At 32.9% G+C, this 17,560-nt stretch overlaps 1 protein-coding gene and 1 non-coding gene across 6 annotated transcripts in view; one reads left to right on the top strand and one right to left on the bottom strand.

The window, feature by feature from the left end:
• Lrp1b (LDL receptor related protein 1B) overlaps positions 1-17,560 on the bottom strand; it is a 1,866,674-nt gene that overhangs the window by 142,220 nt on the left and 1,706,894 nt on the right. For all 5 annotated transcript variants that reach the window (XM_070023764.1, XM_070023773.1, XM_070023793.1 and 2 more), the window contains exons 69-72: positions 11,253-11,382; positions 9,491-9,597; positions 8,342-8,474; positions 3,116-3,238 (exon numbers count right to left, since the gene is read on the bottom strand). In XM_070023764.1, the coding sequence (XP_069879865.1) occupies positions 3,116-3,238; positions 8,342-8,474; positions 9,491-9,597; positions 11,253-11,382 (493 nt within the window). The remainder of the gene's footprint in view (positions 1-3,115; positions 3,239-8,341; positions 8,475-9,490; positions 9,598-11,252; positions 11,383-17,560) is intronic.
• Positions 13,892-13,963, top strand: Trnar-ucu (transfer RNA arginine (anticodon UCU)). The gene has a single exon. It is a non-coding gene; the product is annotated as a tRNA-Arg (tRNA).

The raw sequence follows: 17,560 nt of genomic DNA, 5'->3' as shown, positions 1-17,560 counted from the left end.
TGATTCTCCACTCAAGGCTGGTTTTCTACCATTTGAGTTACAGGTTCACTTCTGGCTTTATGGTAGTTAATGGGAGTTAAGAGCCAATCTTGAGAACACTCTTGTCTAGGCTGGCTTTGAACAGCAATCCCCAGATCTCAGCCTCCTACCTAGCTAGGATCAGTGGAAAGAGTCACTAGCTCCATGCATGTCTCACTATTTTTTGTTAAAGGAAGAGAATTACTAACTCACATTCTGAAGTAATGTAATTTTTCTACTTGGTCTGAAACTTATTCTTCTGTCTCCTCTGGCATCAACTCTTCTTTTTTGAAATATTTCTTACCTTGGAGTCTTTGTTCACAACTACTTTAAATCTCCCTTTTACTTTGTAAGCTAATCATTTTGTGATCATCTGTCTGATTTTCTTCTGACAGCTCATATTCATGATATTAATGATTCTCAATAGCCTTTCATAAACTCCTTTTATGATTTACTTCCATCTTTTATAAACCTTAAAACTCCATATGACATGGCACCATATTTATTCTTATTATCAAATTGATATTATAAATCATCTCTTTTCTTTAAGGTCATGAACCAAATTGACAAGGTCTGACTGACATCTTTACTTGAAAGTCTCCTAAATACCTTCTCAGACAGTCAGCACTCTATACTTATACAACTTACTTCCCCTAAATTCTCCTTCCATTCAAATGTACAAGTAAAAACACCCTCCTATATTCGCATTAAGCCATGGCTTGCTCTGCCTTTTTCTTTTTCTAAAATACTGTGTCATACTCTAAAATTCCTCTGGCATATTTTCCAGTTATATGTCACTCTACTCTAAGTAAAATACAAGTATTTTTTCTCATTTCCTGAAATAGAAAATAAATCCCGAGATTGATACTTTCATTATTTTTTCTTCATAAAATGCATCATAATTTGTAATAACTTTTGTCATCATTTTCCTTGCGAAGTCAAACTGCAACCTGTTTCTTCAACATTATATCACAAAGTAACTTCTAGTTTACCAAACATTTATTGAACAAATGATTTATACCTTTCATATGCTGCCATTTGTCTTAGATTCCAAAGACCAAGTTAGTTGCCTTATTAAGTGTGTTATCTACTCCTTTTGTTTAATTATCTCATTGCTTGATAAAATGTATGGAAATTATCCTTATTTACCAAACCAAAATATGAGCGCAACAACTATGGGTTGTTTGTTGATTATCACAAACTGGCACAGAATAGTTTGGTTTATTCTTTTTTTTTTCATTACTTAGAGAATACTTTATTAGTTTCTTATTACCCATGCTTGAGTGAAATAGAGGGATGACCAGAGAGATCTTACAAGCTTTATCATTTATGATATGCGGAGAGTTCCTGAATATAAATTTCTATACTAGTAATGGATGCAGAATGGTATAGAAATGGAATCTTATACAGTAATTAATTGTCAAGTATTCCTAATCCATCCAGTGGTTTTCTGGTCAGATGAAATAGTGAACAGATTAGAAAATTCATGGTTTATACATGGATATACATGGATATACATGGTTATACATGGATATTCGTAAATGTATTTTAATATTTTAATATATTATGAACAGGAATAATATGTTTGATGATATTCAACATAATGCAAGAATTAGCCTCATAATTTATCAGTTGTATTAATAGAAAATAATACCAATGCTTTTATCTTTTCCTTCTTTTTTTTTTTTGTCAGTGGTAGGGCTTGAACTCTGGGCTTGGGCGCTGTCCTTGCGCTCTTCAGCTCAAGGCAAGTGCTCTACCGCTTGAGCCACAGTGCCATTTCCTGTTTTCTAGTGGTTTATTGGAAATAAGAGTCTCACGGACTTCTGCCCGGGATGGCTTTGAACCGCGATCCTCAGATCTCAGCCTCCTGAGTAGCTAGGATTACAGGTGTGAGCCAATGGCACCTGGCTTTCTTCTTAAATCTTAAAAGAGCTACTATGTTGTTTTATATTTTTACAACTATAACAGTAGACAAATGACTATCATATATATTATGTTAATTTTAAGCATAGAATATATATATATATATATATATATATATGTCTCCATGCTGTATTTTCATTCATTCATTTCATATGCTACTTATTCACATTATGAAGTGACATTATCTTTTTTGTAGTGACAGACCTGAGACTTAAAATCAAGACCTAGGTACTGTCTTTGAGCGTTTTTGCTCAAGGCAAACACTCTATCACTTAAGCCACAGATACACTTCTGGCCTTTTTGGTGGTTAATTGGAGATAGAGTCTCATGGACTTTCCTGGCTGGGCAGACTTCACACTACAGTCTTCAGATTTCAGCTTTCTGAGTCACTAAGATTACAAGTATGAGCCACTGGCATCTGGTTGGCAGTTATCATTGTTTTTAAATTAAAAATATAACCATATTCCTTGCCAACATTATTCAAAAAGAATGAAGACTTACATAGAAGTTTATATAAGTATGAGAAATCATGTATTTTGTTGTTCTCAAATGACACATTTTATTGAACAAATACACCCTTAACAAACTTCAGAGATAAAATTATTTTTGTTAAGATTTTTAGATTTACTATTAAATAAGTTTTGTCTACAGAAAATTTTGAATTTTATTCAAATAATATAAATTAACACATATATATGTGTGTACCTATGACATTTCTATTTATATGTGTATCTATACTTATGTATGTATAATTCCTTGGACAAAGTAAAATTCGATGAATTACCTATGTGAATTTGTTATCTTATTGTTGATATTATTTCCATTTATCAGTTAAAACCTCATTTCAGTATTAAATTATAATTTGTGTGTATCTTATTCAATTCAGAATATCAGCTTATTTTAAGTCTTCCAAACTAGTTTGTAATCTATCTTTGGATAGTGAGGATATGTGCTAGTTTTGATTTAGGACACTTACTATAAAGTCATAAACTTTGAACAAGGTAATCTGTGCATTACTTGGAAAAAATCGGTTCTGTGATAGATAAAATAGGATTTTATCTACCTAAGTCTGGATAGTAGAATTGTGGTTTGGTTTAATACTCTATTGATCGATCTGGTACTTTAGATAAACAGATAGAAGTACACTCTAGAGCAACATACAGCAACTTACCACACATCTCAGGGGCTTCATCAGAGTTGTCTCCACAGTCATCTTCTCCATCACACACCCAGAACTGCAGTTTGCAAAGGGAATTATTGCAAAGGAATTCATCAGCTCTACATACATTTCCTCCTTCATTTTAAGACAGAAAAAAAAGAAAGAGCATTAACAACACTAGAAAATAGAAAACATATTTTTCTATATTTTCTTGCTTTTTAATATTAGTTTCCAGCAGAATATTAAGAACAAGTAATATGACATTTTAATTCATTTAAAACTATATATGGTTTATAATTCAAAACATGCTATTAGATACTATTTTCACAAATATTTTGTTTAGCAAATAGTGAAATCAGGAGATTTTTAAAAATTGACATCTTCTAATTTATGGTGAAAAGAACAAAAAATTCATTTTTAAGATTATTTTATTAAAATTGTGTTTTCTATCTACTATGTATGTATGTAAGTAAGTATGTATGTATGTATGTATGTATGTATGTATGTATGTATGTGTCTATCTATCTATCTATCTATCTATCTATCTATCTATCTATCTATCTATCTATCTATCTACCATCTATTTTCCTATTTTGCCAGTACCAAAACTTGTACTCAGGGCCTCATGATCATTCAGCTTTCTCACTCCTAAATAATACCTCCCCACTTGAGCCACACCTCCAGTCTGGCTTTTTGCTACCTAATTGCAGATGGAGTCTCCTGGGCTTTCTCTCCATGCTGGCTTTAAATCATGATTTTGCAATTTTCAGGCTTCTGATTACTTAGGATTAAAAGCATGAATTACTGACAACTTGCATATTTATTTAGTTTTTGAGACAGAGTCTCACTACATATGTCATAGATGATGGTAGATTATAATGTGCTGATCCTCCTGCCACAGTGTCTAGTTTGTCTGAATTATGTATCATCACATCTGATTCATTTTATCTTCTCTTTTCTTTTGGTGTTGGGGGATCAAATCCAAGGTCTGACATATTTTTGGTAAGTTATCTATAACTAAGCTAAATCACTAGCCTAAAAGTTATTTTATTCTGGGATAGACTATGTGCTTAGAGTTTTTAGGTAGTCCTAAATATGTAAAATGCTGAATAACTGGTAAAATGCTTCTGCAAAATCAGAGAAAGAATTTTATAAACAGGAATATCCCTATGTCTTTCAATATGCTGTCTTTCCTTTTTCATGTTTTTGTTTTTGTTTTTGCCTTATGCCATTGTCTTAAAACTGTTATCCTAGCTACTCAGGAGGCTGAGTTCTGAGGTCATGGGTTTGAAGCTAGACTGAGCAGAAACATCCCTGAAGCTTATCTCCAATTAATGAACCAAGAAACACAATTGTAAGAGTGGCTCAAGTGGTAGAATGGCAACCTTGAGCCAAAAAGCTAAACAAGAGTATGAAGACCTGATTTCAAGAACCAGTACACAACAAAAAACAAAAATTAAAAGAGAGAGAGTGATTTACTAATTATTATTTCAACAAAAACATCAAGAATGAAATAAAAAAACAAAAATTACAAATGTATTCACCATTTTCAACATATTCAAACAACTAATAAATTCAAGTTATGTCTTTGGATAGAGAGCAATGCATTTTCAAAACATCAATGATTGGAGCATTAAGAACTTTAGGTTCTTGCTGCCTGTAGAGAAGCCTATTTATTTCCGAAAGACTGAGAACATTCATGTGGTTACAAAAGAACAACTTCTATAAAGTAATTTATAAGCTTAAATTTGCAAATGGCAAATGGCAACTGGGGAAAACAATTGTCATTTAGAATGAAGATAAATAAGATTCCTTCCTGGAGGATGTTGAAATAAAGCTCATGATTTTTATTATTGATGAGAGTTTAAATGTATGGCCATTAAGTAGGAGACAGATATGACTTCTTGACAGTGTTGAGAAATACAACTTTAAAAAAATGGAATTGTTAATGATAGACATGAATAAGGAAAAATAACTAGATTCCTTTTAAATATTGGAGTAATAGCTAAGCTTTGACTAAGGAATTATTTAAAGAGATAGTAATGTTAATATTGATAAGGTTTTCAAAAAAGAAGCAAAGCAGAACTGGTAGATTTTGCATTGTATCTCTTGTGCAACAGTCAAAGGACTGGACAATTGCAGGTCTTTGGTGAGAATACTCAAGGGGCTATCACCATGCAAGACTTCTTCCAGCCCACATTTATCTTGGGTATGCTACTTTAAAATTTCAGCAATACTAAATTCTAAAATGATACAATCAAAAAAAGAACTCTCAAATACCCAAACCTATACAACAAAATATATTACCAGTTAAAAATTCATTCTCCCCAAATAATATAAAACATAACATACACTGCCTTTAGTATTAAGAAAACTAAAGACACAGGTATACATTTGGAGTGAGTGTTGACTCAATTCAAAATCAAAATTAGTGGATCATGAAGAAAGAATAATTCAAGATTCTAATGACTAAATCTTATTGAATGTTGTTTTACAATGGATTAAACTCAAACAGAATTTCTGAACTCTTGACCTACTTGAGTATTTGAAAAAATTCTATTTGTAGCAAATCAGTCTTGCTGACAGGAAAATATGAGCTCCCTAAGGATTTTCCTTAGATAGCATTGTGATTTTCTTGGTAAGAGAATTGGATACCATTTTTGTATTAAGAAGAGAACTATAAATTAAATTATAATTGAAACAGAAAGGCAAAGGTTTGCCTTTAACCTATTAAAGGCTTCATGTTGTATTGAAAAGAATTTGAATTTCAAAAAGGCATCTCAGAGCTACCATGACATTCTGAGTCTAACTTTGAAAGCTTTATTTTGAAATGACATGAAGCAACAGGAACAACAGGAAAAGGTGTAATTTAAAGAGACTGGCTGTATTAAAATTCCAGTTTCCTAGGTATGTTCTTCATGAGCTCAACATGAGGTTATTAAAAAATAAGTAAATTACATATTAGTTAACAATGACATGTCTGAATTATAACTGAGCCCTTGGCAGGTTCATAGAAGGCCAATCAAGTGAATTGTCACAGAAAATAAGCACCCACCATTCTGGTCATAATTGCATTAAGGGAAGCTTTAATATATGATAGTATTTTATGATTTATACAAATAATTTGAATAATTTTGATGTAATGATTGCTTAAATAATAGCCTTCAGACTTTTCTACCAAAAATGCCAGAAGAGTAGAACAAAGTCGGGATGCTCAGGCCAATAAGAATATGCACTGTTCATACCTAGCGCCCAGGCCCAGAGTTCAAGCCCCAGGACTGACCCTCCCCCCGCAAAAAAAAATGCACTGGGTTCCCTGAAGCCATATATTTTACCTTAAAAACATGAATGGGTGGCATAAAAAATATATTAAGTGAAGTAAGTCAGATTGAGGGAGACAAAAATTGAATATCTTCTTTCATGTGAGGTAAACAGATCTAAATTACAAAAATATATGTAAATATATACACTATTTGCATTGTACTCACAAACTGACAGAGTGAATTGAAACCCCTTTGAATTATTAAAGATAATTGTTAAAATGTGTAAAGTGTATGTGTTGGTGTTGTATTGTATATGAGAATATGAGGTGTTAGTATTTGAAAGTAAGCAAAGGCAACCCATTCAATTCAAAGTAGCTCTCTTTACTTCCAAATTCCTCCACTAATCACTGCTAGCTCATGTGTCCAAATTTGAAATGAATGGTAATTCGTTTTCATAGAATTTTTTTTGGATTTGATTTCCTCAAACCACTCTAGTAAATTAAGTACTAAAAATCCAAACTTTGTCATAACTTAAGGTAAATCGATACATGATGAAAAACCTCAACTACCATGCTATTTCTTTTGAACTTAATTGCTAACTGGGAAAAAGACCTAAAAAAAGTACAAACTGTGAGTGAGTAAGAGAAGAGGGGAACTTTGACATATTTGTAAAACGATACATTTAGGAACTCACAACTCTTTTTCTGAGTAAGTTTAAATAGTTAGAATCTTTTCAGTTCTCTTTTTCTGAGTGAGGTTAAATAGTAGAATCTTTTCAATTCTGAAAGTCCTCAGATTATTATTTTTTTATTAATTTGTCCACAGTGTGAAACATAAATGAAATAGCTGAGTATAAAGAAGGGAAGGTAAACTATAACCATTCTCTTCTGACCATTACATTAAAATTGATTTGATTCTTTATTACCATGAAAACTTGAGCAAAGTGTGGCATAATCCATTGCTTGAGGTATCAGTAAACAATATGTTTTGGAGCCAGTTTACACAATATTGTACAAAGTAAGACAAGAACAATGAAGCTGAAAGTTAGAATAGTTTATTATTTTTCCTTATATGACTATATATAAATAGATATATTTAAATAAGATAAACTTTGAATACATATCCAAAAGTTTAGCCCTGAGTAGAAATACGTACTATCATGTCTGTTGGCAATGTTGCAAATACTCCAAAGTTAAATTCTGTTGAGCAAATTTTGTAACTAATGAGAAGAAAATGTGTTTTAAATAATCTATATAACAATATCAAGATAAAAATTGTAGTTTAGGATAATTTCAAGCTTTGGCCCTCAGGTTCATGTCTTTCATTAATTCTCATTAACTCCAAGTAGTAACCATTGCTGCGTTGACTATAGTGATTTACAAATAAAATCTCATTACATAGTTAAACATAATATGTGACTAAATTGAAGATTGTTTTCCAGAGAAGCAAAAAATAGAATTTTTCAATAGTAAAGACAATTGGAGGGTAAAACAAAATCTACATATCATACAACATATGGTATATGTTATATAATACATAGCATATAACAATCTAGAATACAGGAACTATAAATGTGCTCTGTTCTTCAGAGTTAAGCAAGAAATCCAGAAAAGAAACATACAGAACAGAAAAAAATACTCTTTCAATAATGGCCCTAATTGCTACTTTCTCTGTGTATTTCACATATGCCTAGCAATGATTCATCACCAATCTGAAGGAAAAATCATGCTAGATACTCATTAAACTCTTGATTTATATTTGGTTTATTTTTGTCATACACAAAGTAGGATCATAATCTGTTTGAATGTAATATGGATTTTGTTTATTCAGAGTAGACTGTCCCACAATCCCAGCAGAGAAAGAGAATTTCATAATCACCTTATTCTCTGCTCCTAGCTCATGTTTTAATGCTTACTCATTCCAGTGCCTCAACGACTATTCTGTCACATCTGGGCTCACCGGATAAGTGCCTTACCTCTGTCACAGTTTGCTTCATCACTACTATCCACACAGTCATGAGTCCCATCACACAGCCATCTAATTGGAATACAGTGGGCTTTATTTTTGCATCGAAACTGATCTTCCTTACATTCAGTCACACAGTCCATCTGTTCAAATACAAATGGGCACTGCTGTTTTCATTCATGATAATAATGCAATCATAGGAAAACAAAACTTGTGGCTTTTAACATCAATACTTTATCATCGAAGGAGATTTCTTTTTATTTATTCTTCCTATTTTTGACTTACTGAGAACAACTTACAATGGGATTTTTGCATTTACACACGATAAAGACCTAGGTATTTGCTGAACTAATTTGCACTCCATTTGTTGGTTTAGTGTTTTATACAGTCTTGGGGGTTAAACTCAGAGCTAGGGCACCATCCTTGAGCCTGTTTGTGTTCAAGACTAGCACTCTACCACTTGAGCCACAAAGCCACTTGGGCTTTTTCTGAGTAGTTTTTTAGAGATAAGAGTCTTATGCAGGGCAAAACTTCAATGTTTCCATAAGATGAAGTTAAGCGAAATGAGCCCCAAGATAGGGACAAAAGTGGTGTTTTTTTTCTTTCTTTCTATTGTTTCTAACGTATTTATATGGTACCATGAGATTTTTTTTGTTGATATGTATGTCCCTCTCCACAGGTTTTCACTGTATTTGATGTTCGTTTGGGGAGGGGAAGGGAAAAAAAAAACAAAATGTTTAAATAGGGATACAGGTTGACCCATAGAAGACACTATGTTGAAAAACGAACTTTACAATTTAGGTGGGGGTCAGGGGGTGGGAGTTGTAATTGAGGAGATGGGAGGGAAGGTATGGTAGGGGAAAAGCAAAGGAGGAACCAACAATGCTCGATAGGAAATGTACTCATTACCTTGCTCATGTAACTGTAAACCCTCTGTAAAGTATTTTCACAATAAAAAACTTATTAAAAAAACAATAAAAACAGTCGTATGGACTTTTCTGCCTAGTCTGAATTTGAACTGTGATCCTCAGATCTTAGACTCTTGAATAACTAGGATTTCAGGCATGAGCCACCAGTGCCTGCCTTGTTTTTATTCCTTTTACTTTCTTAACCCTACTACATGTAATTCAGAGATTATAATGGAATGATGGATTTTTACCTCATCTGAACCACCAGCACAATCGTATTCTCCATTACATCTCAAAGACGCTGAAATACATCCTCCACTAGCGCATATATATTCACTTGATGAACATGTAGGAGATGCTGAAGACAATTATAAAGTTAAGGTTTAGATATAACAAAGAGAGTGACTACTTTGTGGAAGCAAAACATATATATGAATATGGAAAAGTGAAATTCTAAAAGATAAAAAGAATACCATATATTGTTTTATCTATGTTCTATTGCTAGTCTTAAGGACTTATTAAAAATGTGCTTTCTATAGCATTAAATATACTTCAAGGATATAATAAGGTGTGCATTAAGGATGTAACTCAAAAGAAAAGGACCCTGGGGAAGTATCAGTGTTACCTATTTCTTCCACTCCATAGCATTGACTGAGTTTGTCACAATCATAAACAGTTGGAAAAAGAAAAGCCTCAAGCTATTTTCAAAACTGTGCAAAAATTAAGTAATCTTTGAGAGTGTCAATTCATATTTTTATTTTTAAGATAAAAGTGAGAATTGTGTCATTCTCCCAGATTTAATTCTATTTACTTAGCTCTATTGGCATGTGTTCAATAATGAAAATATTTTAAGATATTTGTTTTGAGGTTTTTCCACACGACCCTGTGCATAGCTAATATAGCCTAAAGAATTTACAATATTTATGATTCAGTAATTAAAAATACATTGATAAATACATTGATAGTACTCCCCAGTTCTAATTAACATAAATATTTGACAACTGGTTTTGTCTGTGGGTTTGACGATTCTAAGATTGCAAAGAAATCACCAGGCTCCTGGCTTTTTACTGAATTACTATGGAAAAAATATTTGGATGATGATTTTGTGATCTGGATTGCTTTGCCAAAGATACTGAGAAGCCTTTCATTAGCATTTTTGAATCATTTTAATTGTCAGTTTGCCTAGAGATTTTGAATTAATAAAACTATAAGAACATGTAGATTCGGTAAGAAAGATATAGTTCATTGGAACTATGGTTCAAAGTTATGTCACTGGGGCAAATAAATATGTAATCTTTGTATTTCTGACCTAGTCTCTCACAGCAATATTTCAAGTAGGTTTTTTTTTTCCAGGAGGGAGGGTATATGAATAAAATAATCAAAATATCTAGGTGAAAATTTAAGTGTTTATATGAGCAAATTATAGAGCAATATATATATATATATATATATATATATATATATATATATATACAGAGATGTGAAAATTACATGGGCTTGTGTGGACTTCCTTTTTTTTTTTGGCCCAAGACTTAAACACAAATAGTACAAGCATGCTTCTTGCAAAGCTCAGTAAAGCTATTACCTTCTAATATACAACCTCAGTTTCCATGAGTGGAACTAGACCTTTACCATCCATCAAACATATTTTATTTGCGAACTTTGAAAAAAATTAAATTGTGTGATAAGATATAGAAAGCAGAAAATGAGGGAGGGAGTAACACTTATGTACATAGCTATAACCCCTCTGTACCTCATTTTCACAATAAAAATATAAAATATATAAAAAAGACAGTAGAAAATCAAATTTAGATGTATAAGGCTTGGAATACAAACATGAGTAATGATCTTATCTGCTAACGGAAATTTAAAATCATAAGAATCATTCATACCAACACTTCAAATTATTTATTTGAAATAGTAAATGAGTGCTTATGTCATGTGATTGTTCTCTGAGTATTGTTGCTCAGAGTTCAAGTCCATCAAGTTAAAATGTCAGCTCTACCATATTACCTGGCTCACAGTTTTTCTCATCTTCCCCGTATTTACAGTCCTGGTGGCCATCACATTTCCATTTTTCTGATATACACTGACCATTGGAACATTGAAATTGATCTTTGGAACAACTTGTTTCACAATTTCTCTGAAAGACAATACCAACAGAATTAAAATCAGTGTTTTTCATAAAAGGTCTACAGATGTAAATGACTAGAAAAGATTACACTCCAACCTAGAATTGTTGAATTCCTGTGTACCACATATAATTTTCAGTGACATTGCTAGATATGAATAAAAAGCAAATGACTTGGATAAAAATGCTCTCTGACTATGACTCTTGTAGAAATGTAATAATGATCACCTTCCATTTGTCACTTTGTGTCATAATAAAATGGAAGTAGCAAAAATTACCCATCATCATCCCAGCTTTCCTCTTTGAGTTGATTATTCTTTAGTAGATAGTAATGGAAATCTTAAGTTTGGCAATAATGAAAACTAGTGAAAACTGTGGATAAATATTAGTAGTTAAAATTATTTCCCAGAAATTGCATCTAGTTCATTAAGCAGGTTAGGGGTAGGAAATAGAATGTAAAACAAACAAGAGAATTTAAACAAATCTGTCATTCATTCAAAAGCCTTCCCCAATGTGTTCTGTTTCTTTTTCCATTTGTCCTTGTCCTCTTATAGTTTACTTGGCTGCCTAAATCCTTTTCTTTACTGACATTTGTTCTTAAAAGGCTGTGATATGTGGTTTCACACTGGTCATTTCCGCTTGAGAGCCTACAGATTTTACTTTGAGTCAAACAAGAGAGCAAATTTATTTCTGGGGATCATTAACTTTTTATATGAGATAAATGAAAGGGACCTACCAGAAATTCACAATCTACAGTTCTGAAATCTTTGATTGAATGAGACAATACAATTAAATGTATTACTGGCATTTTTCTCTTATATAGCAATTTCTGTTATGTCAAGAACTGCTGGGATACAGGGAGGCATTTTCTACTAACATAATATTCTTTTTTTTTTTTTTTTGGTATGTCGTGGGACTTGAACTCTGGGCCTGGGCGCTGTCCCTCAGTTCTTCAGCTCAAGGCGGGCGCTCTACCACTTGAGCTACAGCGCCACTTCCAGTTTTCTGGTGGCTTATTGGAGATAGGCGTCTCACGCTCTCTCCCGCCCGGGCTGGCTTTGAACCGCGATTCTCAGATCTCAGCCTCCTGAGTAGCTAGGATTACAGGCGTGAGCCACCTTCGCCCAGCATTAATATAATATTGTTGTATCACTTCATCCCCAGGAAATTCAACAAAATTATTTCTTAAGTTCCTATATTTTCTTTTGGCTGTTAAAAATTCAATTATATGGTCTTCTATTTAATTATTTTTCTACCTTTTTCTCCAAATAGTAAAGTTTTACTATCTGCCAGGGACTGTGTTAGATACTAATAAAATTGAAAATTTACTTCCTGTATTTGAGATAAAGACAGTGAGGTGCTAGGGTGCATTGTATATATGAAAATATCACCAAACAAACAAAAAAAAGAAAATATCACAATGAAACATACTTGTACAACAAAGGTTTGCCGAACAAATATATATATATGTATATATACATATGTATATATATATATATGTTATAAATACTATTCAGAGAGATATACAATGCCTGAGAAAGTGCTTTCCATAAATTGATATGTCAAAATAATATAAAATTGCATGTATTTTATGGTATCAGTTAAATAAAACTCAACATGCATAAAAGAAAAATAAAGCTCATAGACTTGTATAAAGAACAATATCTAAATTACAATTTTAATAAAGCATAATAATTTCAGATATATGAACATTTTTTTAGAAAATGTTGCATAATGATCCATTTTCTGTACGCAGAACACTATTGTGAATAGAACTGCAGTGAACATGATAGCTCTGATATCTCTTCCATGTATTGATTTCATTTTTTTGGTAGCTGTATATACTTTTTTCCATGTTGTTTTTCATAAAGGCTGAATTAATTTGCAGTATAAGCAACAGTGTGACAAGGATTCCATTTTTCTAGATCTTCTCTAACTCTTGTTACTTTTAGTATTTTTGATAAAACCAGTCCTGACTGGAGTGAGATGATATCCTGTTAGGGAGTTAGTTGTGCTTTACTTATGCCCAGCATATGTATGTGTCTTTTGAAAACTATACTAAGTTCTATTGCCTATTTTAAAATTAAGTTATTTGGAATTTTGCCACTGAATTTTCAGTGTTCCTTGTATATTCTTGACAGATACATACTTTGGAAGTATATTCCCTCAATCTTTCATTCTTTGGGTTCTCTTTGCTTCATTGATTATTTTTTCTTCTGGTTACAAGGTTGGAACTCAAGGATTGCTCACGTTTTCTGCTTCAGTGGCAATATACCAATTAAGCTATTAAAAAAGAATGTTAGAAAAACATTTTTTCCTGGTTATTTAGCAGATGATATCTTGTGGACTTTTTTTTTTTTTAATCTCATCTCTAGGACTGCAGGTTAAGTCATTAGTGCCCAGCCTGATTTTGTTGTTGTTGTTGTTTTGTTTTGCAGAGGCTTTTACTTTGATGTAATCCAATTACTCTATGTCTATCTTTGTTTACTCCAATATAAACATTTTTTTGTCTCAGAGTGTGGCATTGGTGGTACAGTGGTTAACATAGCTGCCTTCTGAGCAGTTGACCTGGGTTCGATTCCCAGCCAACGCAACACAACACAAGGCAACTCAATGGTGCTTGCCTTGCATCCATGAAGCCCAGTGTTCGATCCCTCAGCAACACATGAGCCGAAAAGAAGCTGGAAGTGATGATGTGGCTCAAGTGGTAGAGCACTGGACTGAACTAAAGCGCTGAGGGACAGCGCCCAGGTCCAGAGTTCAGCAACCTACGACCAGACCCCCCACAAAAAAAATGTATGTCACAGAAACATTACTGCCCATTCAATTAACTCACAAAATTCTTCTATGTTAGGCATGAGCACTATCCCTGAGCATTTTTGGTTCAAAGCTAGCCCCTTCAATTCTGGGTTGATTTTTGGGGATGGTGCTTAATGAAGATCAGAATATTAAGAACTTTCCGACCTGGATGGCTTCAAATCACCATTCTTAGATCTCAGTTTCCTGAGTAGCTAAGATTATAGGGTTGAAAAAACAGTACCTGGCTCCTCTTCCCACCCCTGCCCTCTTCTCTCTCTCTCCTCCCTCTCTCTCTCTCCTCTCTCTCTCTCTCTCTCTCTCTCTCTCTCTCTCTCTCTCTCTCTCTCTCTCTCTCTTTCTCTCTCTGTTTCTTTTTATATATTTAATCAACTTTGAGTTGATTTTTGTTTATGGTGAAGCTTATGGCTCTAGCTTTATTCTTTCATTTTCTGCATATAGATAAACAATTTTCCCAGCATGATGAATTGTGAAGATTGGCTTTCTTAATGTGTGTTCTTAGCACTTTTATCAAAACAAAGAAGCTGTAGTATGAGTTCACTTCTAGTTTTTCTCTTGTGTTCCAGTAATTCATGACAGTTTTTATGTAAAATATATGACATGTGTAACTTTGTGCAATATTTTGACATTAGGTCATATAATGCTTTGTTCGTTAGCAGTTTTGCTAAAAATGGTGGTGACTTTCACAATTTCATAATTTTAGGATGTTTTATATGACTTCTTTGGCAAATTTCAATGCCATTTTTGTATGAATTCCATAGAATTTGTTGAACACTTCGAGATGTAGAAATTTATAGAAAAACACAGTTTCATAAGAATGGTTATGGTTTCAAACCTAAGAACATGGACAGTTTTTGAATATGTGTTCTTTTCCATTTCTTTTATAACTGTATCATTGTTTCTACTGTAGATCTCTTTCACTATTTTGGTTAAATTTACTCCTAGATACTTTATCTATTTGAACCTGATATAAATGGTGTTGGTAGCCTTATTTCTATTTTGATTATTGTCTGTCATATAGCAACTTTATGGATTTTTGTTTTTGTTGCCTGTCCTGGGGTTTGAACTCTGGGACTTGTGGTTGTATTTGGGCTTCTGAGCTCAAGGTAAACACTATACCTCTTGAGCCACAATTTTGCTTATGGATTTTTTGATAGTTAATTGGAGATAAGAGTCTCATGGAGCTGGGCACCAGTGGCTCACCCCTGTAATCCCAGCTACTCAGGAGGCTGAGATCAGAGAATCACAGTTCAAAGCCAGCCTGGGCAGGAAACTTCGTGAGTCTCTTATCTCCATTAAAGCACTCAAAAACCAGAAGTGGTGCTATGGCTCAAGTGGTAGAGCCCTTGCCTTAAGCTGAAGAGCACAGGGATAGCACCCAAGCTCAAAGTTCAAGCCCAACGACTGGAAAAAATAAAAAAAGAAAAGCCTTTCCTGCCTGGACCAACCACCAGCTTGGAACCAAGATTCTCAAAAATTAGCTTCCTGAGTAGCTAGGATTGAAGGTGTGAATCTCTGGCACTCAGAGTGATTGTTTACATTAATTTAATAGTCTGAAATTTAACAAATTCATTTATTCTATCTAGTCATTTAGTGGGATATTTCAATTTTTTGATATGTGATCACCATGATCACAGACACTACAAATTTAAATAATTATAGTTAGGGTTATTTTTATCTTCTCCTGTTGCCTGACTACTGGGCTACTGATCCATATTTGTCTTCCTCCACATGTTAGAATGAAAAACTTTCTGGTCTTGCCAATTCAGCATAATGCTACATAGGTATGGTGCATCTTTTCCTAATTTGTTCAGTATTTCTCTCATGAATTTTATGAAATGTTTTTTGCATCCAGTAAAATAATTATATAGATTTTTATCATTCTGTTGATGTTATGCACTGTGTTGATTGATTTGCTGGTACTGAACAATCCTTGTATCTGTGAAGTACATCTTTTTATTTGTTGTTGGATTCTGTTTGCAAATATTTTGTTGGAGATATTTGTATCTATGTTCATTGAGGATATTGTTCTCTTTTTGTTTCATTTTTTGTTTTACTCTTGGTTTGGGCTTTTAATAATGTTCTACTGGTCTAAGAACTATGTCTGAGTGAAGTTTTTATATGCTATCATTTTTATCATGGTGCAGTAAATATTTGAAGAATTAATTAGTGATCTTCTTAGCCTTATTTATGTAAAAGTTTGATAAAACCAATGGCTCTGGTACATATTGTATTTGTTTATAATATAGAAAGGACAATTTAAAATATGATTTCTATCATCAGATTTTTGAATAATTTGGAATGTTATATTTTTTATTTATAACACATCCCATGTACCTGTCGTGCACATTCCACAATGATCACTGTTACAATGTGCACTTTGCATTCATTATCTACTCAATTACAGTTAATATTTCAACACAACAATGACACTAGAAAATATGCACTATTTATAAAATGCAATATAATTAACTGGTATATGTAGTCTGTACAAAATTTTCTTACTTATGTAAACATATGAAAATATTGTTTGGTAAAATAAAATTGAAAAGTATGTTTGTTTTTTAATATAGCTGAAGTTGCTTACAACGTGTATATACTTCCCACTCAGGTTTTTTTGTTTTTCTTTGTATGTGCAACTACTGGGCTTGAACTCAGGGCCTGTGGGATTTGCTTTTTGTCCAAGGCTGGCACTCAATCTTCTGAGCCACAGATACATTTCTGCCTTTTTTGATGATAAGAATTTCATGGACTTTTGCTGTAAACTATGACTCTTCTTAATTACTAGGATTACAAGCATGAAAGTAGTACCATTCACTTGTATAAAATGTCTTTTTCTAACTCGAAGAAACTAAACTATTTTCTCTAGGGCATGGCCAACATTCTGAACTAGACTAGTAAAACTGAAGAATATCAATTACTTAGCCACCTCTAAAGATGAAATTTAAGATGTTCATTGTCTTATAAGTACTGCGTGCTAACAGATTGCGCTACTGGAGCTCCTGTTTATTGTCTTTAAATACACTATTGTAGATTTTTATTTTGATACTAATGACAGTAGATACTCTTTCAAGTTTGTCTCTGTGTACTTTGGATATTATATTAATTATCCTCTTTTCTGAAAAATTCCATGTTAACAACTTACCTGTTCAGTTTTTTTTTTCCTCAAGTGAAGCATTAGATTTTTCTCATTGAATTCTTATTTTCTTTAACTGGGAAATGGCTTTTGATAACTATTAAAGCTGCTAGGGATAATCATTACTTCTAATTTATTAGTTTTAAAAATCTTTTAGTGGGAAAAGTAGAAATTATGTATGAAGAGACAAATCTTGCTAGTGCCAGTGGCTCATGCCTGTAACCCTAGCTATTCATG

Source organism: Dipodomys merriami, unplaced genomic scaffold, assembly GCF_024711535.1.
Source record: "Dipodomys merriami isolate MVZ:Mamm:240054 unplaced genomic scaffold, mDipMer1.0.p SCAF_1, whole genome shotgun sequence".
NCBI lineage: Eukaryota > Metazoa > Chordata > Mammalia > Rodentia > Heteromyidae > Dipodomys > Dipodomys merriami.
The sequence above is the reverse complement of the archived record's forward strand: the minus strand, read 5'-3'. Positions and strand labels throughout refer to the sequence as shown.